General features: G+C 34.2%; 1 protein-coding gene and 1 long non-coding RNA gene across 7 annotated transcripts in view; one reads left to right on the forward strand and one right to left on the reverse strand.

The window, feature by feature from the left end:
* Positions 1 to 1869: 1869 nt before the first annotated feature.
* LOC143253469 (dystroglycan 1-like) overlaps positions 1870 to 23022 on the reverse strand; it is an 85942-nt gene continuing 64789 nt past the window's right edge. For all 6 annotated transcript variants that reach the window (XM_076507439.1, XM_076507437.1, XM_076507441.1 and 3 more), the window contains 2 exons: positions 11706 to 11847; positions 1870 to 7896 (listed from right to left, as the gene is read on the reverse strand). In XM_076507439.1, the coding sequence (XP_076363554.1) occupies positions 4976 to 7896; positions 11706 to 11847 (3063 nt within the window). In that variant the 3' untranslated portion in view covers positions 1870 to 4975. The remainder of the gene's footprint in view (positions 7897 to 11705; positions 11848 to 23022) is intronic.
* LOC143253471 (uncharacterized) lies at positions 16409 to 17092 on the forward strand. Its single transcript, XR_013029647.1, has 2 exons — positions 16409 to 16681; positions 16888 to 17092. It is a non-coding gene; the product is annotated as an uncharacterized LOC143253471 (long non-coding RNA).

Raw genomic sequence — 23022 nt, forward strand, 5'->3', positions numbered from 1 at the left:
TCTTCAGTTATAAATCAATGTTTTAGTGAAAAATGTTTTAAATACATATATCGTTGTTATTTAAGTTATAAAAGAGTAAAAAGTAGAATATTAAATTCATTATTTCAACCGAATTTAAGAACAGTTTTCTTTTGGGTTTCTTTTAGACAATTATTTTTAAACTATAGGGTCATTTTTATTCAGGTTGTTCTGGGTGTTGTTTTAATTAACTGTTGCTGTTTGTGAACATTATTGGCTTAGTAGTTAAAACTAAGTCCAGCCGAAGCCGGTTGTGGATACCTTTTGAGAAATATTAAAATACTCAGTAAATGATTATTTTGAATCTCCGTGGGAAATATCGGAAGAATACGATTAACAGTTTATTATCAGTAATGATCAATGCTGTATTAATAAGGATAACCGTTTTGTATAAAATTCATTGAACTTTTTCAAAATATTAACATTAGTCGAGATATGCATCTGCATAAGTAATATTCTTTCGTTGGACGGGTTGTTTTAACTTTTTGTTAAACATAATTCGATGCCCAGTTTACGTATCGCTAAGAAATGTGTTTATACTTTTCCTTTATAAAAACTTATACACTTGTAATTTGTAGGCCTAGGTTTGTGAATGATACGATAACGGTAGTAGGACTAACAAAAAATAAACCTCATTGTACGATATCAGGGCTAATCGATCAATATTTGAATATGCGTGATCACTAGCACTGACCCTAATACTTCACTATTTGTCTGTATTCATTCACTCCTGACCTATCTAGATGTATTTATATCTGTAACCTAGTTTCTAGACACTTCTTTAAATCTCTTTATCACTAACATTACCAATTTTTTAGGTTTTGAGGGTCCAGCTTGATCTTAACTTCAAATGCCCTCTCGCCAGCATATGTATTAAAACATGGAAAATATATATAGCTCACCACGTTCTATTAAATGATTGCCATGTAAAAATTTCCCCACTTGTCGACAACTGGAAAAAGAGAAATCCAGCTTTGAAATTGTTTATACCGTAGCAAAATATTGTAGAAGATAATAATTAAATTAGTTAACTGACATCACTTTATTGGCGATAAAATAACTTGAATTAAATAAACACCCAGTATTAACAGATATGTAAAGGAAGAGTGATTTCATTCTCATGTAATAAATCCATTCAGCCTTGGAACTTCCCTATCCTCTATATTTTATCCTTTAATTCATTTTCTTTTTCTAATATGATTTATTCCATCTAACAGCTAAAGTCTTAATACTTTAGTAAACTGGACAAAATAACACGAGTTGTTCTCTTGAACGCTGTACAGAATAATGATCAATCATTTATACTTTCTGTTTATGTCCACAGATATTTAGGGAACAGTACCTATCTTTCAAACAGACAGTAGAGAGTTCTCGTTAATGCTTTATTGAGCTAACACAGTGACCTGTTAGTAATTTGAAATGTAGTATACCCCATGTAATCGATGAATTTGTATACATATGATTGCATTTCTTGAATAAAATAATAATAATATTTTAAATTGTGTCTTGTATATGGGAATATATGCAATGCTAAATTATAGGCCTTTATTTTCAAGTGTTCATAAAACATAACATAATCCAAATATTTTGTGACAAATAAAATTTCCAGTTCTTCTGATCAAACATTTCTTCTGGAAGAACAAAGTCGATGTACTGTTCTTTATTATATCTGTTACTCATCACATTTTGTTCAAAAGAAAACTACATACCAATATTTATAACAGTCTTCCACGTCTTTTATGTGAAACTTGAATGGTCAAACTGATACTATAGCCACATTTTAGTATATCTTGGAAGCACAGCTATAATTGCAGTAATATTTAGGAAAATCATTGGACACATACAGGATTGTTTCTTTTTCCTTAGCATTTATTTTTCAAAACACAAAATATGATTACAGGAACAAACCAAACTTTAAGAGAGAATTTGAAGCTTGCATGGATTATCTGGAAGTGAAGGAACCTTTGTAAATTGTAGTTAAACTATATATTCCACTTACATTTTAAAAAATATGCAGTTGTTGATGTCCAAATGCCTTCAGCTGCAATAGTTTTTTGTTGTTTTTTTACCAACCTAAACTGTAACAACTGAACATAAATACTGTCTGCATCATTACCAGTATTTACATAATATTTAACAAATGTTAAGTTCTTAAAGTTTGTTGAACTACTTCAATTTGTATTTGTTTCTATATATACCCTGAAAGGTAAGAAAACAAAAACAAGCATCAGTATCTAATTACATTAAATTTTTAACCCCTAACACAAATAATTTGAATTAAACCTGCAATAGAATAACTGTGTAGCACATATATAAGTTCCATTGTGTTTCTTCTTCCATGATTATTTCCAATAAGGTTACTTCACAAGTTACTTTCAGTGAAAAATAATAATTTTTTATTTACTAAGTGTTATTAAAATTGTACAATAAACAAAATTAATTATTTTAGAATTGCTATTTAGGCTTGTGAAGAGAGAGTAGACATGTATGTCTGGTTCTTAATAAAAAACACCCTTACATAACATTAGCAATAGTTTAATATACAGGTTACTTCACAAATCATAAATTTTTAAACTCATTTAATATGTTTCAAAAGTAGAACAGTTTTATTTATAAATATTTCTTTTCAATAAACCCAATAGCTGGTTTCCCATAAAAGCATATTTATACTAATTTCCAAATGCATGAAGTTCCAAACATGGAAAATTCTGCCCAAATATTTTGAAAATACTACAACAAGTTAATTTTTTAACTTGAATACATTTTTTTATTGTGCAATAATAAAGAAAAATTACATTAACAAGAAATACCAACCAATTTATATTTTTAAGAGAAGATAAAGAATAATTGTGAAGTAACAATAGTTTAATTACAATAAAACAGATAAATTTACAAAATTTATTTATTTTATTTTCACAACTGTGTCTTCAAACCTTTAGAATAACATTCTACTTTCCATAATGTCCTAAACCAGTGATGTTTCAATGAAGGTAATGAAGCATGCTACTTCAGAGAAACTATTCCAAAGAATTAGGTGAAATTGGTGTCGAGGAGAATATAAATAATTATCATTTTAACCAGATGACTGTTATAAGGACTTAAGAATTAAGGCCATTTAGCCAAAATATTACTCATTTAATTATTGTTCTTTGCATTGCATGGTAAAGCTATTCCTTTCTATTTTCAGTTTTCATCACCCTATAGATGCATTTATCTCATATTCATGTTACTTTAAAAATTAGTTTAACATTTTAACATTTCTTTGTAAAAGGTATAACTCCAGAGGTTTTAACTCTCAAAAATACATTACCAGTTTTCAAAACAATATAACTACTAGATCATATTTAAACAGTAGAACCTTACTAAAGGCACAAATGCTGTTGATTTATTTGAGCACCGATAAGAACTAATCCATAGTGTAGATTGCCATTTGTATGATAGAGATTGAAAAACACTTTCTTTACAATATATAGAAACCATTTATACATCTTTCTTACCTGATTATAAAGTCTCCAGCACATTTAACATGGAAACAATCTAATTAAAATTCATGCTTTGTTTCACAATAACATTTCACAAAATAGTATCTCAAAATTGGTTTTTGATTGAAAGGTTTCATTGTTTTCTTTACGTGATTTGCTGAATATAGTAGATATTGAAATGATAAATTACAGACAGAAAATTAATAAAAAAAATTAATTTATGCCCATCAGAAAAGAAATAATTAGTTTTGTGCATTTAAAAATATTACAAACTTTTGATTTTATTATTTCTAATAGAGTAGAACTTTGTTTTCAGGTATTTAAATTAAATAAAATCTTAACACAGAATTAAATATAAAAGGACACAGCTTGAAACTTAGAAAAAAAAACTACCATTTTAACTACTTAAGTTTAATAATTATCTTAGTTTGATTACTACAGGATGTCAAAAGTTTACTACTTGCTCCCTCGAAGTTTTGAATTTGTAAAAAATCCAAGAGCCTAGCCATTGTCTTAAACAAATGCTTATTCTATAGAGTATATGGTATTAAAAATTCAAGAAGAAACAATTTGGGGAAAAATTATGAAAATTAAATAAGTAACTTAATATTATTTATTTATTATCCTAAAACACTTAATCTTGAGAGTGACACAGCACAAATATGGAAGTATTAACATTTAAGGCAGCCACATTTATTTAACATTTTTTCTTTCACAATAATTTCATTTTATGAATATGCAAGACTAGTTACACTAGATTTGAGAAAGGAAAGTCTGCCATATCTTTAGTAAAATTATGCATTTACAGAAAAATTAAAACAAAAGTGAGAACAATTACAAAAGAAAATATGTTTAATAATTTTTGTTTTATGAATATTTATTAATTAAAAACATGTATAATTTACACAAAAACATAATTTCTTTCTCCTAAGTGCTCTAGTAACAATTATGTGTTTCACTGGGTACACCATACACACTTAGAATATTTCTGAAAGTTGCCAAAAACACTCTTCCTATCATGAAAAGTTTCTTATTTCACCTTCACTGTCCTACAGAACACTTCTTGTATTCTTAATTAAAAATTCCAAGTTTCCTACACAAGATGTTCCTACTTTATACAGACATTTTCTTACTATCACCATGTATCTCTGACTCTTATCACTTTGCTGTTTATAATGTGAAACAGCTGTAAACTCAGTACCAAAGAACCTTACACAGGCTGTAATAAAAATGTGTTTTCAAAGTTAGGACAGCAACAAGAATTAATAATAATAATTGTATGGATGTTATGAAATTAAAATTACTAAGAATAAGAGCTAACTTGAAACCTAAAAAACACAAAAATCACTGTAGAATGGAAGACAAGAATATTTTATATGTTCCATAAAAAAAGCATTATAATTCAACATCTCCAACATTACTTCAAAAGAGGTGATCCACAAAAATACAGTTGGAACAATGGTTGTAACTGATCGTTAAGGAGGAACGTAGGGTGGAGGCTGCCTATAGTTTGGTGTGGTCTTTGGTTGGTTCATTTTATTGTCTCTGTTTGTAGGCTGAGGACCATGATAAGGTGGTGAAGATCTGACATCAGGACTACCATCTGAGATTTCAGAAAGGAGTGGAGTTTGTTGCGTAGCTTCTTCAGCAAGTTTGCCATTTTCAGTACCTGATGAAGGCAGTTTTTCTGCTTCCACTGTTGAAGGTGATTTAATCGGTTTTTCTGTCTTTTCATCCAGTTCATCTGCAAAAATAATGGGTACGCCTTTGTTCACAAAAGAACCATTATCTTGCATTTTCATCTTTCCTCTTCGTCTTCGACGATATAAAAAGTAGGCAATCATGGCAGCAATAATAAGCAGGATCACTATGACAACAGCAGGGATGATAGTAGTGATATAGGTATCATCATCACCTGGAACTGCAGGCTCTCTTTTAGGTGGTTTGGGTGTTGCAGATACAGATATTCTGTCAATAATATTCACACATGAACCCAGAGGGACAATGTTTAACTCACTGATTTTGAATTCTGGATTCATTGCTTGAAGTAATCTTTCTGAGATTGTACCATTTTCTTCCAACATCAAATTGCTAAGTTCATTTATTAATCCTTTAGGACAAGGGTCTGATGGAAGAGTATTGTTGGTCCAAGCGTATACTACTGAACCATTTTTAATAGATAAAACAATTAAGTACTCAGTACTAGGATCACCAAAAAAACTTGACAATTTCTTACCAACAAGTATTTTTTTCCCAACATCTTTTTTGAAATGATCATAATTTGTGTCAATATGCATACTGAATTCTACACTCCTGTCGTACACAGGTCGTGGCTCTACAATAACAAGAAATATATCATTGACCTCTTTACCTTCTTTATCACTTGCAAGAAGTTGAAATTCATGAATACCAGAACTTTCTTCAAAGGGAAGTCCAAATATCTTTTGAGATTTTGGATCAAACTGAATCCAAGATGACTCTGAGAGTTCTTTGCTATCACTGGTTAAAAATGATAGTTTCAGGTTACGAGTATCACCATCTTCACTATCATAAAATGTATTTTTTGGAATAAAAAATTCAAGTATATCTCCTACTTGTATTTTAATGCTATCAATAGGACTTTGTAATGCAGGCGACAAATTAGTAGAGGAGGGTGTTGGACTTGGTGGTAGGTGACATATTCCAAGGTAGTTGATATGAAGTTTTTGTATATTAAAATCTGGTTTCATTACTTTTTTCAGGCTTTTAGATGGATGCCCTTTGTCATTGGAGACAAGTTTTTTCATTAACTCTTCAATAGCTTCTTTTGGACAAGGGTAGTTAGGTAATGAAAAGTTAGTCCAAGTTATTGATGTAGGTTCTTGTGTCACGGATAAGACAGTTAGGTGGGAATAATCTTCATCACCAAATAGCTCCAAAATTCTTTTTACCACTTCTATCTGCCAATCAATGTCAACTGGATATTTCCACTTTTCATATTTGAAAGTCATTGTGAACTCATGGTGAAGACCATATTGTGATGGATTCTCCCATACTTGGATTTCAAATAGGTCAAATGTGGACATCCCATGACTATCCATGGCTTCCAGTTTTAAATTATGCTTACCAATATTGTCAACAAGGGGAAGGGCATATAGTTTCTGTTTTTCTGGATCAAATTGAATCCATGAGGATAAAATTGTTGTCTTTTCTTCTGGCAAAAGTATAAGTTTCAGATTTCTGGTATCTCCATCTTCATAATCATAGAATATATCTGAAGGAATCTCAAAGTTCCATATCTGGCCAACATAGGCCTGTAACTTCTTTATGTGGTTTTGAACTGTTGGCTTGAAGTTTTTGGGTATCACAGGGACATAGCTCTTACTGGGGTGGACTATAGATGTTACTACTGCAGGTGTCAAATGTGAAAGTTTTATTGGCACTGAGGAAGTATCTGTTTCTAAATGTGTAATAAAAGATGATGTTGGGGAGAAAAGATAGGTCTCAGCAGGTGTCAATTCATCAGGGAAGATTCTACTTGATTGCAAGTCTTCTGTGACAGACTGATAGACATAAATACTTGGTCTTTCTGGTTGAATAACTGGTGTCACCATTGGATAATACAGCCTAGTGGTAGGTAAATGGTGGTAATACTGTGTTGGAGATGGTGTTTGTTGAATACCACCTCTGTAAAGTTCATGTTCTCCTTCACTGAATTTTTCCCCATGATGGTGCCGGTGGTGATGAGATGGTAGGGGTAATGTTGGAGAAGCCATTGTAGGAATTATTCGTGGTTCTGGAACTTCTGTGTCTTCTGAAGATTTCTCTGGCCCATCTATCTCTGAAAATGTTGGCCAGTTAGTGGGAAGTGGCACTTCTAAAATAGGGGTTCCTCTCATATTCACCTCTCGCTTCTCTCGTTGGACAGGAAACTGCTGCTGATCAACAACATTCCAACCAATAACTGGAGAGCCTAGTATCCTTTCTAAGGATCCATTTCCAGCTACTAACTCCAGATCTATAATCCTATCTCTGTGAAGAGGACTAATATGGCCAGAACAGCCCACCTGCCATTGGAAAACCACTCCACTTTTCTCTCTCATTGTCATGGTTCCTGCTCCTGCAAGCATGGCAGATTTATCAGTAATCTTCCATTCTTTTGTACAAGGTGTGACCTTTAATAGATTTATTGATACTCCTGCAAAGGAAGCCATTTTGGATACAAGCTCAACTCTCTGTGTAGAGCTAAGGTCATCAAAGGTGGAATTAACAAACACTGCTGCAACAGTAACAGACTCTCCTTGGGAACACTTAAAAAACTCTGCTCCTAAATGAGATAGGGGCACAACATGAGAGGGGTAAACCAACTCTGGAACTACTTCAATGGAGAACACATCTTTTCCAATAGAAAGATGTCCTAAAATAAAAAAAGTTACACATATATATATGTTTTTATAAATCTGTTTCTATACATATCTTCATATCATAACTAATCAATGCACTTCAATAATGCTGAGTAGTGCAGAAAAAAAAATCATATTACTTTTGAACTAACATGCTTCTCATCTCAAAGTGAATTATCTACAAGATGTACACCCTATGGTTAATACAAAATAACATTAAAAAAATACAAACATTAGGTATCAAATTTTAATCCATACACCATGACAACTTTATTTATTTATCAGAGAACCAGACCTAAACTAGAAGCCAGATTAAATGGCCACAATAAAAACTAAAGAAAAAGTATTTTCACCACTGAAATATTATTAAATTACATTTTTATGAGTAATATAAAGACGTAATTCTAACCTTATAAACATAAATTATTTTAACACTTTTAAAAATAAACCAATATTTAATTTGTTTTTTTCCCATGCACACCTAACTTGATAGTTATCTGTTTTCAAATGAAGTGAAACCTAGAAATAAGGCCCCCCGCTAGTACAGTGGTATGTCTCTGGATTTACAACGCTAAAATCAGGGGTTCGATTCCCTCGGTGGGCTGAGCAGATAGTCCGATGTGGCTTTGCTATAAGAAAAACACACACACAAACACACACTAGAAATGAGTTATTGTTAACATGATATCAATAACCTGTTTGTTTGTTGTTATGCACAAAGCTACATAATGAGTTAACTGTGCTATACCTACTAGAATATCAAAACCCAGTTTTTAGTGTCATAAGCCTCCAGACTTACTGCTAAGGACAACATCAAGATCAACCTATTTTGAAACCAACTGTAGAAGCACAAAGAAACACTAACATTGTAATATTTTATTTTTCTCTAATTCTTAACTCTATGGTCAATATTTGCTGGTACAGTAATCTACCTGAATGAGCTACATTTGGCATTGAGCTGGAGACAGTTTCTTTTATGTTAAACTGTGATGGGCGTACATTGTTTCCAACTGAATTATAGGTTCAATTTGAAAGTTTAGGGGAAACTGAGTGGACAACTTATTAACAAGGTTGGTCAAAATGTAAAAACACTGAAAATGTAAATTTTAACATATATTATATCCTCAGATTCATGCATACCAGTAAAACAAAGATGCCTAATGCACACTTAATAGACATGATTATACACAGTGGCTAGTAAATTGAAGGCTATGTAGTAATGCTAAACTGTAAACAAGTTTAATATTGAATTACTAGTAACATGATGGTGACAAATAGTACAAAACATAAGTGACACTAATGGACTGATAAAAAGGTAATGATTTACTAGTATCAAATCACGTAGTATCTCTTAAACAAAGAAATACTACTTTCTAAGGGAACTTAGGTTAATTGGTCTTTATGTTGTGCTTACAACATTTTGTAGTAATTTTATAATGTGTTGTACAGGATATAAGACGGTAGTCCAAGTTCATAAGATATAAGAAGGTTGTAAAATTTGTTATGTCATTAAATTTCATACAACTACAACATAAACAGAAATCACAATTTATATCATGCACTGACTACCTCTTATAATTAACTCGTATATTTAATGTTGAAATCTGGACTAAAATGAAACAAATATGCACTACACTTGAACAACATGAAACTTGGTTAAAACTAATAGCTCTGGTGCTACATTCCTATTTTAAGAGAAGGTTAACTGGATTATTAGTTTTAACGTTACATTCCTTTTCTATGAGATGGTTAGCAGAACTAATAGCTGTAATGCTATATTCCTTTATCATGAAAAGATTATCATATTAGCAGCTAAACAATATCATGGGTAACACAGAATAGTTTCAATTTATGCTGGACTTAACACAGCTAAACTATGTATAATTAAATCTGATGCTAATTTACACGATCTTTCTACCATGAAAAACTTAAATAATAACCATATGTTAAAAAAAATTTAAAGCTAATCTGTATAAAAATAAAGCATGATGTCAGATAAATAGCCAAAAATTAATTATAAAAAAATGTTTTAAATTGAAACAAACATGAATACTTACCTAAACTGTGATACTGTGCTGCCTCATGTCTAAAAACCCACTTGTTGCATAAATCCTCTTTAATTAAACCCACTAGATATGTCTCAAGTTAAGCATGTTGATAAATTCCAGTTATGATATATATATATCCTAAAGTCTATCATATGTATAAATAAATACACAAATATGCTACACTTATACTTACTAGATATGTGACAGGTAGAGTACATGTGTTACTATTTTTCTAGTTACCAGGACAAATGGTAACAAATAGGCATTGAAAACTCTAGCATAAAATTCATAAAATTTTAAAGGGATTAAAAGAGTTTATTAGCTCATCAAGAATGTCCCTTCCACCTCCACCACCCTTGAAGGCAGCTCATTCCAAAAGCCAACTTCCCTGTTTAAAAAGTAAAATGTTTAAACTGCAGACAACTTGTATATTGCCAAATTTTGAATTGGTTTCTCTGCTAAATGCAAAAACATTTGATGGATCTATATTACCAATACCCTTAATAATCTTAAATATTTCAATCAAATTCCCATTTACTGATCTCCTTACCAGAGAAAACAAGTTTAGATATTTTTAATCTCTCCTCATAGGACAATCCCACCATCCAAACTTTAATCCTAGTGGCTCTTCTCTCAACTTTCTCTAAAAACAATATCCTTCTTGAGGAAGGGAGTACAAAACTGTACACAATATTTTAAATGAGACCTTACAAGTGATCTATATAGTGAAACAATAATATCCTTTGTCTTGTAACTGATATTTCTATAGATGTTAGTCAAAATCCTATTAACCTTATTGCTAGCTACAATATACTGTTTAGATGACTTAAGTGATTTTTGGATCACAACACCAAGCTCTTTCTCTTCAGCTACAGTAATTAATGTATTCCATTTAAATTGTAATGTTATTTTGAACTGTGAAGACCTACATTCTGTATAGTTAAACATTGCCTGCCACATGTTGGCCCAAATAATCAAATGATCTAAATCTCCCTGTAAGTCTGCAGCATCTATGATACAGTTAGCCACCCTAAAAATCTTAATGTCATCTGCAAACTCCAAAATGTTGTTAGTCATTCCAGGGTTAATACCATTAATATAAATCACAAACAATAAAGGACCCAGAACATAGTTCTAAGGCACATTAGTTGTAACTCTGATGCAGTCAGATCTAACTCCATTTGTTATTAAAATTCTCTCGCTATTTACTGTCCAACCAATTTTCTATCCAATTTAACATCTCTCCCACTTTCACATAGTTAATTTTTTAACAGGTCTCTTATGAGGCACCTTATCCAACACTTTCTGAAGAGCAAAGTAAACCAAATACACAGTATGTCCTTCAACAACTCTTCCAGTAACATCTTCAAATAAGTCAGATTTGTTAAACAAGACTTTCCCCTAGTGAAACCATGATAGTTGTTTCACACTACATCAAACTGCTTTAAGTGACTCTGCAATGCATCTTTAATCACACTCTCCAAAACCTTTCCAACTATTGATATAAGACTAACTACACTATAATTGATAATATCTGACATTAATATTGGACTAACTAGCATTAACTAATTTCCTGTATTCTAATATTTTTCCACTACTCAATGCCCTATAAAAAATATTAGCTAACAATTAAAGGAAACCTAAAATTGTTGTCATCACAGATTCAATTATCAAGTAGATATTTGTTTTGTATTTTTCAATAAAATACCATATAACAGTATAAAACATTATTAACTAAGGTTATGGTTTTAGTTTCAGGCACCAAAAAACATTACCATCTGAGTTGGAGGGTCCTACAGCCTTAATGCTGATGAAGTACTGACCGAGGTCACTGAATGTAGGAACTCCAAGAAAACTATTGCTGGTGTGGTTGAAATGTAACCACCTCGGAAGAGTTAACTCACCAGCTTCCAAAACCTGAAGAAATAAATCCATCTTTACTATCTCATTGTCATAAGAATTGCATCATATTTTTAATACCAATAATTTTCTAAGATTTTTTGTGGTAATTTATTTGAAAATACTGTATAATTTCCTTATTATAAATAAAGTATGTAATCTAGTACTGTGATTCCGTGGACATAGTCGTCCCATTGCGAGACGTGAAACAATGAATTTAATCGATGTTTGCTTAACTTAGACAGTAACCTACCTATTCTTAGTTGTAACAAATATTTATTGTCGAAAATACTTCATAAGAATGGCGAATAAGAAAGAACATTGATTAATAAAAATAAAAAAATCCACCCTCATCTAATCACTGATTTTTCATAGTGTAGTTCACATATCTCAGCACAGAAAAAGGGTTTCATCCCGTATTATTGCTGTTTACGGCTTTTTTTCACGCGTTGTCACCTTCATAGACGCCTACAAGAAGGGACAGAGGAGCACTTTCTCCCTTACATTTCACAAATATATTGCATGTATTATGATATAAACTTATTATCGTACTTAAACTAAATATTTTTAGTAATTTTTATTAAAGTTTGTTGACCTTACGCTGTAAAAGCCCGATCTCCATCCCCCATGAAAATATTTCTGTGGACGCCCGTGCCTACAAAAACTATGGGACCATATTTGGTTTAACTAATACGGCTGGTAGGGCCTCCTACGAACAGAAGGTGCCTAGAGCCTACGATGGTCTTGATGCGGCACTGCCCGTATGAGTTGTTTAGCTTTGAAGATCTAGTTAAAACAATGTAAGACGAATACATAATTAATATCCAATAACTCGAGAGCCTTCGAAAGGTAGATCTTTCTTTGCGAGCAGTGTTGCCATATCCAGTGGGAAAAACAAGCGGAACTGACTTTTAAAACAGTTGCTATTTTTTGATTTGTTGTACAATTGATAATACTCATTTACTCTGGGTGAACCTTTCATCCACTTCAGAAACACATGTCTAAACAAATTTTTTAACGTTGTTCATGTGTAATTCTGGGTGTGATTTTGACGCCAGCCATCATCCAAGAGAAATGTGTATGGTCTTTACTCGTCTTTTCTCACAAGAATCATCCCATCTTTATATAGGTTTTCCAGAATATACAATACACACACATACACATATACACACTGGCGTACATGTCAAATGTGTGTATATATATATATATATATGTGTGTGTGTGTGTGTGTGTGTGTACAACATTCACGACCTTGAAATTACTTACTTGTTTGTTTTGTTTGTTTTTTTGAATTTCGCACAAAGCTACTCGAGGGCTATCTGTGCTAGCCGTCCCTAATTTAGCAGTGTAAGACTAGAGGGAAGGCAGCTAGTCATCACCACCCACCGCCAACTCTTGGGTTACTATTTTACCAACGAATAGTGGGATTGACCGTAACTTTATAACGCCCCCACGGCTGGGAGGGCGAGAATGTTTGGCGCGACGGGGATGCGAACCCGAGACCCTCAGACTACGAGTCGCACGCCTTAACGCGCTTGGCCATGCCAGGCCCAAATTACTTACTAAACACACTTGTAGAAATATTCACCTGCTACCAGTGGATGAGGTAAACACAACTTTACTATTAATAACACTAGTTTCCCATAACCGATTTGTGATTATTTAATCACTAGATGGCTCTTATCTGCACATATGATTAAGTAAACATTCCCTACCAAGCAGCCTTTCGCCTGTAGAGTCTATCAACAACTTACCCCTGTAAGGCCTATACTGTTGTGACAGCTACCTGCCCCTGTAAGATACACAGTATTAACGTCTTTCTCTGCTCTTAATCAATGTAGGTGCGCAAAAAAAAAAATCTCGGTAATTAAGAAGCCAAAAATAAACTTTATTTGTTTTTGTAAGCACATTAATCTGAACCTCTACCATCGTGAACTGTTTCCAACACTGGCAACTGGTGTAGACTACATGGAACCAGATCCTTAGACTAAAGATCTCAATCCCTGTTCTAAGTGCTACCAGATTCTTAAATTACACGAGTAAGTCCCTGATCTCATGAATAAATATGTGAATCTGTGTTCTTCTGAACTATCAAGTCCTTACAGCAAATATCTGATTTTTTGTTATCAAGCAAGTGTGTGAATACCTTGGGTCGTACCAAATCATTAGAGTGAACTCTAAATCCGTGTTCTTCAACTATCAAATCATTAAAGTAAAAATATTAAAGTTTGTTCTCATAAACTATCAAATCCTTAAGTTAAATGTATGGATCCATATTCTTTAACTTTTAGAATCCTTACAGTGAATATATGATTTCTTATTCTTGTGGACCGAAATCTTTAACAAAGACAGTTAAAAATAACGGCTTGGTTTATTCTATAAAACAACAAAATAGACGAAGGTTTTATAAGAACTATACAGATTTTAGAACTATTTTATCAAGGAAGAAATTCATGACCACAACTTACATTTTAAACTGATAGAATGGGTATAAACAATAACAGTGACCAGTAAATAAGAAGTGTATAACAATGAGGTGGCAGTTAGAAGTAAAGAAAAAATAACTTTTAATATCCAGTTAATATCAGTTCTTTAAAAACAATGTAACAAAATAGTTGGGTTAGGATAAGTATTATATCTGCATTACACCACAGGCAGAAATTAACATCATCACAGATATTCTGGTAGCTGTGATCGTTATATGTACTTGTATGTAACCACCATGATTTAGGAATCCTGGTCTCTGTGATTCATATGTACTTATATTTAATTACAATGATCCAAATAATGAGACATAATCTATTACAAAGCGTTTGAGAGATTCGTATTTTTGTTCATTACATATTCTGTACTCAAAATAAATAAAAAACACACAATAAACTGTAACCGATTTAATTCAGGTTTATGCTAAAGTTAATACAAATCTTCACTAGTGTAAAGATGGTCACTTGTCATGTTAGGCCTAATAAATTTTGTATACTGCATTTTTAATTAGCCCTTTGAGTTTTTGATTCCAGTAGCACAGCTGCAAGTCTATGCTTTTATAATACTAAAAAATAAGTCTTCGATACTCGTGGTTAGGATAGAAAAAAAACAACAGACCACTGGATAACTTTATGATTAACAGCAACTTTCCTCAAAGAAATAAGTACATATTTCCCTCCACGTCAATTTTGTCGCTATCTAGAATTCATGAGGTCGGATGGGTTTCTACACATACAATTCCAGCTGGAATATTATTTATACAACTCATTGTTAGAACAACAATTTTTATGGTGTGAGTGCCACTTCTGTTCTGGCGGAGCAAGGTTTTAATTCATTATACTTGTCATAAGACATAAGTATTGAGTCTCTTACATTATTTAACACTACATTCTTTATTCACAACCAACGGGATTTTGAAGAAAGTAAAAGTGGTTCGAATCAGGTGGCTATTTAGGGGTACACTTGATATAGCGAAGAGTACATGACTTTAACCCAGATTGCTAAATATCCAGCCACTCTAACGAGCCGAAGTGTAGTAGCGAAACACGTGAATAGCGAGTAAAACAATACAGTGATGGAACATAACCCTAACCAAAGAGCTTTTAAACAGTAAGCTTTTGAATATTTCTTTTCAAAGTTACCAGTTCTTTTCTGCATCCTTAAGAAAAACAAAAGAACCCTAACAATGAAAGTTGTAATCCAATTATATTCACTTTAGCGTTAGTGTACTTTTAACTGAATGTTTAATCTAAAATGTTGAGTAATTAAAACAAGAAACCTTAAAGTCATGGTTTGTTTTGTTTTGAATTTCGCGCAAAGCTACACGAGGGCTGTCTTGACCAGCCGTCCCTAATTTAGAAGTGTAAGACTAGAGGGAAGACAGCTAGTCATCACCACCCACCACCATCTCTTGGGCTACTCTTTTACCAACAAATAGTGGGATTGACCGTAACATTATAACGCTACCACGGCTAAAATGGCGAGCATGTTTGGTGTGACAGGGATTCGAACACACGATCCTCGGATTACGAGTCGAGTGTCTTAACCACCTGGTCATGCCGGGCCTCTTGAAGTCATGAGTACGTACTGACCCTACGCACCATGATTCACGTTCGAAACCTGTAGCCGGATTTATAAGGCTCAAATTGGGGTTTCGATACATACGGCATGATGTGCACAGATAGCCCATTATATAACTTTGTATTTTGCAACAAATGAACAGCTTTAAACCTACTTCTGGTCTTTTTTTCTCATGATTTTATGAATAAACATTTAGGTAAAGTTTTGTTAGACTCACGCCAATTACATTATGTAACAAAAGTTTTACTTTTTCTTGTTCCTGGTCAAAAAGTGTTATTTCCTAATTACGTATACCGAAAGTAAATGGAAAAGACCTATTTTTCTCTTCAAACTCTGCTTTTGTGACCTGTGTAATGAAATTTTCAAATTTACCCATTTCTAGAACATTCCAGGTAGATTCAGTGCTGAGTAGCTGATAGAGAATTTTCTCGAATTTACAAAAATTTCCTGGAATGTTATAGAACTTACAACAATTTTCAAGAACCTTTTAGAACTTTCCGTAGTAATATATATACAGGGCTCACCACTCACCACTTCAGTTTAATTCTAGTTGCATAAGTGAGCACATAGATCTATCTGATTTTATCGGGGATGGCATCAAGAAGCTGCAAACATTCTGCTATGTATGTTGCCAGTTTATCAAGATAAGAGCGAAAATGTTCTCTGTGACAGCATCTGCTAAAATGTGTGAAGCCTACAAGGTATATTTTGGCATGCCTGTCAGGGATCAAGACAAACCCTGGGCACCTCATTTTACTTGCGAGCACTGCAGAGAAAACTCTAGAAGGTAAGACGGACCACATTTGCTTGATTAAATAATAAGATTTTATATTATACAAATTTTAGACCCATTAAAATTTAAATATCTTTTTTTATTTCCAATAGTATAGAAAATAGATCACATAAAATATTTTACATGAACCTCTCACACAATAGTTATGGATGAAATAAATTTATTCTTCATAATAACAATTTTCTTTTGCTCTTTTGCAGGATGGTACAGAGGGGAAAAGAGAGCCATGAAGTTCGCTATCCCAAGAATTTGGCGTGAACCCACTGACCTCTTAAGCAATTGTAACTTCTGCATGGTGGACCTTTCTAAACGTCGGGCTGGCAAGAATACATCTGCTATCATGTATCCGAACCTTCCATTATCCATCGTCCCAGTGCCACACTGCTCTGAGCTGTCTAAGACAAAGGTCAAAGTTGGTGCCTTTGTTGAATCACAAATAAAGAAGAACCTGGAGTGCACAGAATTCCCCAAGAAGCTCAGTAGGAAGGAAAAAAAGCTTGGGGCATCTTTGTCGCAGTGATTCGAGGTTTCTTGGGCAATTATAAGGCCGAAAATTATGTGGAACTGGTTGAGGCTCTGGTGAAGAACTACGGCAAAATGGGCTGCAGGATGTCCCTGAAAGTCCATATTCTTGACGCTCATCTTGATAAATTCAAGGAGAACATGGGAACGTACTGAAAGGAGCAAGGCGAGTGCTTCCACCAAGATATACTGGACTTTGAACGCTGCTACCAAGGAGCGTAAAACGAAAACACGATGGGAGACTATATTTGGGGGCTGATACGTGAAAGTGATTTACATTACAGTCGCAAATCTCGAAAAACTACTCACTTCTAAACATTTTTGTATAACTTTAGTGTAAATACATGGAAATCTTGATTCATATGCTGTTTTATTCAAACCTTGTGTAAATGAAAATGTGCAAATTTGCCCGTTTTTACATAGAAATAGGTTAATTTCTAAATTTCATTATCCACGTCACAAAAAGAAAGTTTGAAGGGAATAATGGCCATTTTCTGTACTTTTACAACATAAGCAATTAAGAAATAACACATACTATCCAGGAACAAAATTTGTGTTACATAGTGTTATTATTTAACATAAGGTCCTGCGTTGATGTCTATAACGCCCTGATGGTTAGAGCGCTCGACTTGCAATCTGCGAAGAGTTGGCTGTGGGTATTGTTGACTAGATAAATTATTATCTTACAGGTAAATTCGAGTTATTTCTGTCCTTTCCTGATGCATAATACCATGTGAACGAAACAGGTTCACACCAGTATAACACTTCATCTGATATTGGATACACTCCCACGTTTATACTATCATCATTAATGATGAAGGAGGAAGAGGGAATAATAATTCTATCATTGCCCACTATAGATAAGGGCTTCACTCGCGCCACGACACTAGTTGGGCATTGGGTTCGCAAGCTTCCTGAATCAGTTTCCATTCATCTGAAGTATCTTATAATAAAGTTACTGTAATGACAAACGCCTCTCTGCCCCTCCTAATGTTGGACAAGAACCTTTCCCCCTTCTATATTCTGACAAGCTATTGGTTACAAGACTCGCATGCTTGTTTATAGTTCTTTTCAGCTGAGTTTGATAACAGAGGGTGAGTCATCAAAGGTCACGGAAAAGGAGATTCTGAATTAATTGGACAAGAGTAGCCTACCAATTGGCGATGGTCAGCTGTTGATTGGTTGCCTTTTCTAAGCCCTTTTGTATGAGCTCTGAATACTGGACCCAACTACCGGTTATTATTCATTAGGTTACTACAATGCTCTTTCTTTTACGAAGACCCGGCATGTCCAGGTGGTTAAGGATCTCGACTGGTGATTTGGGGGTCGCGGGTTCTAATCGCCGTCACACCAAACATGCTCGGTCTTTCAGTCATGGGGGCGTTATAATGTGACGCTCAATCCCATTATTCGTTGGTAGGTGGGTGGTGACGAGTAGCTGCCTTCCCTCTAGTCCTACACTGCTAAATTAGGGAGGACTAGCGCAAATAGCTCTCGTGTAGCTTTGCGCGAAATTAAAAAACAAACAAACAAACAAATTCTTCGATAAGAATAAAAAAAAAATTATTTCAATACTCAAAAAACCCGTACAAGCTAATCAATGAGATATTGATGTAGCTTCAAACCAAAATGACAGTTTGTGAAAAGCAGTATCTGGCTGGACAAGAAGGCAGCTTTTCAACAGAACTCCCCACCACCTCTTGGAATGTTTTTCTCTGACCTAAAATTAGGTGTCACTCTTATGGCGCATCCAAGTCTCAAAAATGCGGAGCGTGTTCTTATGGAAGTGATTGGCGAGTCATGAACATGCTAACCACTAGGTCACGCGCAACCTCTCGCTTATACACTTCAAGTAAGAGAAGGTTGCTGGTTTTATTGTTACAGTAATACACATTAAGGGAAACTAGGAAATAATCATACAACAAAGAAAGTTTCGAAAATATGTTACCCAACCTATTGTATGCACGAGTGACCACCACTCCTTTTACTAGTCGAAACTAACAATCTGATCAGAACACGTTCATCTAGCCTACCTCACCCACTGTGACTGTTTATTTACCACCCATATCTCACCCACTGTGACAGTTTATTTACCACCCATATCTCACCTACTGTGACTGTTTATTTACAATCTATATCTCACCCACTGTAGCTGTTTATTTACCAACTGTATATCCCCACTGTGACTGTTTATTTATCAACTATATCTCACCCACTGTAGCTGTTTATTTACCAACTGTATCTCACCCACTGTGACTGTTTATTACCATCCATATCTCACCCACTATGACTGTTTATTTACCATCTATATCTCCCAACTGTGACTGTTTATTTACCATACATATCTCACCTACTGTGACTATTTATGTACTATCTATATATCACCCACTGTAGCTGTTTATTTACCAACTGTATCTCACCCACTGAGGCTGTTTATTTACCATCTATATCTCACCCACTGTATCTGTTTATTTACCAACTGCATTTCCCTACTGTGACTGTTTATTTATCATCCATATCTCACCACTGTGACTGTTTATTTACCATCTATATCTCACCTACTGTAGCTCTTTATTTACCATCTATATCTCACCTACTGTGACTGTTTATTTATCAACTGTATCTCACTCACTGTAGCTGTTTATTTACCATCCATATCTCACCCACTGTGACTGTTTATTTATCAACTGTATCTCACACACTGAGGCTGTTTATTTACTATCTATATATCACCCACTGTAGCTGTTTATTTACCAACTGTATCTCACCCACTGAGGCTGTTTATTTACCATCTATATCTCACCTACTGTATCTGTTTATTTACCAACTGTATCTCACCCACTGTGACTGTTTATTACCATCCATATCTCACCACTTGTGACTGTTTATTTATCATCCATATCTCACCATTTGTGACTGTTTATTTACCATCTATATCTCACCTACTGTAGCTGTTTATTTACCATCTATATCTCACCTACTGTAGCTGTTTTTTTACCAACTGTATCTCACCCACTGTGACTGTTTATTTACCATCCATATCTCACCCACTGTGACTGTTTATTTACCATCTATATCTCACCCACTGTAGCTGTTTATTTACCAACTATATCTCACCCACTGTGACTGTTTATTTACCATCCATATCTCATCCACTGTGGTTGTTTATTTACCATCTACATCTCACACACTGTCCCTGTTTATTTACCAACTGTATTTCCCCACTGTGACTGTTTATTTATCATCCATATCTCACCATTTGTGACTGTTTATTTACCATCTATATCTCACCTACTGTAGCTGTTTATTTACCATCTATATCTCACCCACTGTAGCTGTTTATTTACCAACTATATCTCACCCACTGTGACTGTTTATTTACCATCTATATCTCACACACTGTCCCTGTTTATTTACCAACTGTATCTCCCAATTGTGACTGTTTATTTATCATCCATATCTCACCCACTGTGACTATTTATTTACCATCTATATATATCACCCAATTAGCTGTTTATTTACCAACTGTATCTCACCCACTGTTGCTGTTTATTTACCAACTGTATCTCCCCACTGTTGCTGTTTATTTACCATCCATATCTCACCCACTGTAGCTGTTTATTTACCAACTGTATCTCCCCACTGTGACTGTTTATTTACCATCCATATCTCACCCACTGTGGTTATTTATCTACCATCTATATCTCACCCACTGTAGCTGTTTATTTACCAACTGTATCTCCCCACCCTGTGAGTATTTATTTACCATCTGTATATCACCCACTGTAGTTGTTTATTTACCAACTGTATCTCACCCACTGTGACTGTTTATTTACCATCCATATCTCATCTACTGTGGTTGTTTATTTACCATCTATATCTCACACACTGTCGCTGTTTATTTACCAACTGTATCTCCCCACTCTGGCTGTTTATTTACCATCTATATCTCACCCACTGTGACTGTTTATTTACCATCTATATCTCACCCACTGTAGCTGTTTATTTACCAACTGCATCTCCCCACTGTGATTGTTATTTACCATCCATATCTCACCTACTGTAGCTGTTTATTTACCAACTGTATCTCACCCACTGTTGCTGTTTATTTACCATCCATATCTCACCTACTGTAGCTGTTTATTTACCAACTGTATCTCACCCACTGTTGCTGTTTATTTACCAATGGTATCTCCCAACTGTTGCTGTTTATTTACCATCCATATCTCACCCACTGTAGCTGTTTATTTACCAACTGTATCTCACCCACTGTGACTGTTTATTACCATCCATATCTCACCCACTATGACTGTTTATTTACCATCTATATCTCCCAATTGTGACTGTTTATTTACCATACATATCTCACCTACTGTGACTATTTATGTACTATCTATATATCACCCACTGTAATTGTTTATTTACCAACTGTATCACACCCACTGTGACTGTTTATTTACCATCCATATCTCACCTACTGTAGCTGTTTATTTACCAACTGTATCTCTCCACTGTGACTGTTTATTTACAGTGGGTGAGATACAGTTGGTTAATAAACAGTCACAGTGGGGAGATACAGTTGGTCAATAAACAGTCAGAGTTGGTGAGATACAGTTGGTAAATAAACAGCTACAGTAGGTGAGATATGGATGGTATATAAACAGTCACAGTGGATGAGATACAGTTGTAATAAATAAATAGAGTAAATAAACACCTCAGGTGAGATAGATGGTAATAAACAGCTACAGTAGGTGAGATACCAACTGTATCTCCCCACTGTTGCTGTTTATTTACCATCTATATCTCACCCAGTGTAGCTGTTTATTTACCATCTATATCTCACCTACTGTAGCTGTTTATTTACCAACTGTATCTCCCCACTGTTGCTGTTTATTTACCATCTATATCTCACCCAATGTAGCTGTTTATTTACCATCTATATCTCACCTACTGTAGCTGTTTATTTACCAACTGTATCTCACCCACTGTGACTGTTTATTTACCATCCATATCTCACCTACTGTAGCTGTTTATTTACCAACTGTATCTCACCCACTGAGGCTGTTTATTTACCATCTATATCTCACCTACTGTAGCTGTTTATTTACCAACTGTATCTCACCCACTGTGACTGTTTATATACCATCCATATCTCACCTACTGTAGCTGTTTATTTACCAACTGTATCTCACCAACTGTGACTGTTTATTGACCAACTGTATCTCCCCACTGTGACTGTTTATTTACCAACTGTATCTCTCCACTGTGACTGTTTATTTACCATCTATATCTCACCTACTGTAGCTGTTTATTTACCAACTGTATCTCACCCACTGTGACTGTTTATTTACCATCCATATCTCACCCACTGTGATTATTTATTTACCATCTATATCTCACCCACTGTAGCTGTTTATTTACCAACTGCATCTCCCCACTGTGACTGTTTATTTACCACCCATATCTCACCCACTGTGACTGTTTATTTACCATCTGTATCTCACCCACTGTGGCTGTTTATTTACCATCTATATCTCACCTACTGTAGCTGTTTATTTACCAGCTGTATCTCACCCACTGTGACTGTTTATTTACCATCCATATCTCACCTACTGTAGCTGTTTATTTACCAACTGTATCTCACCAACTGTGACTGTTTATTTACCATCCATATCTCACCCACTGTGACTGTTTATTTATCAACTGTATCTCACCCACTGAGGCTGTTTATTTTCTATTTACCATCTATATCTCACCCACTGTAGCTGTTTATTTACCATCTATATCTCACCTACTGTAGCTGTTTATTTACC

This window comes from Tachypleus tridentatus, chromosome 6 (assembly GCF_004210375.1).
Source record: "Tachypleus tridentatus isolate NWPU-2018 chromosome 6, ASM421037v1, whole genome shotgun sequence".
Classification (NCBI taxonomy): domain Eukaryota; kingdom Metazoa; phylum Arthropoda; class Merostomata; order Xiphosura; family Limulidae; genus Tachypleus; species Tachypleus tridentatus.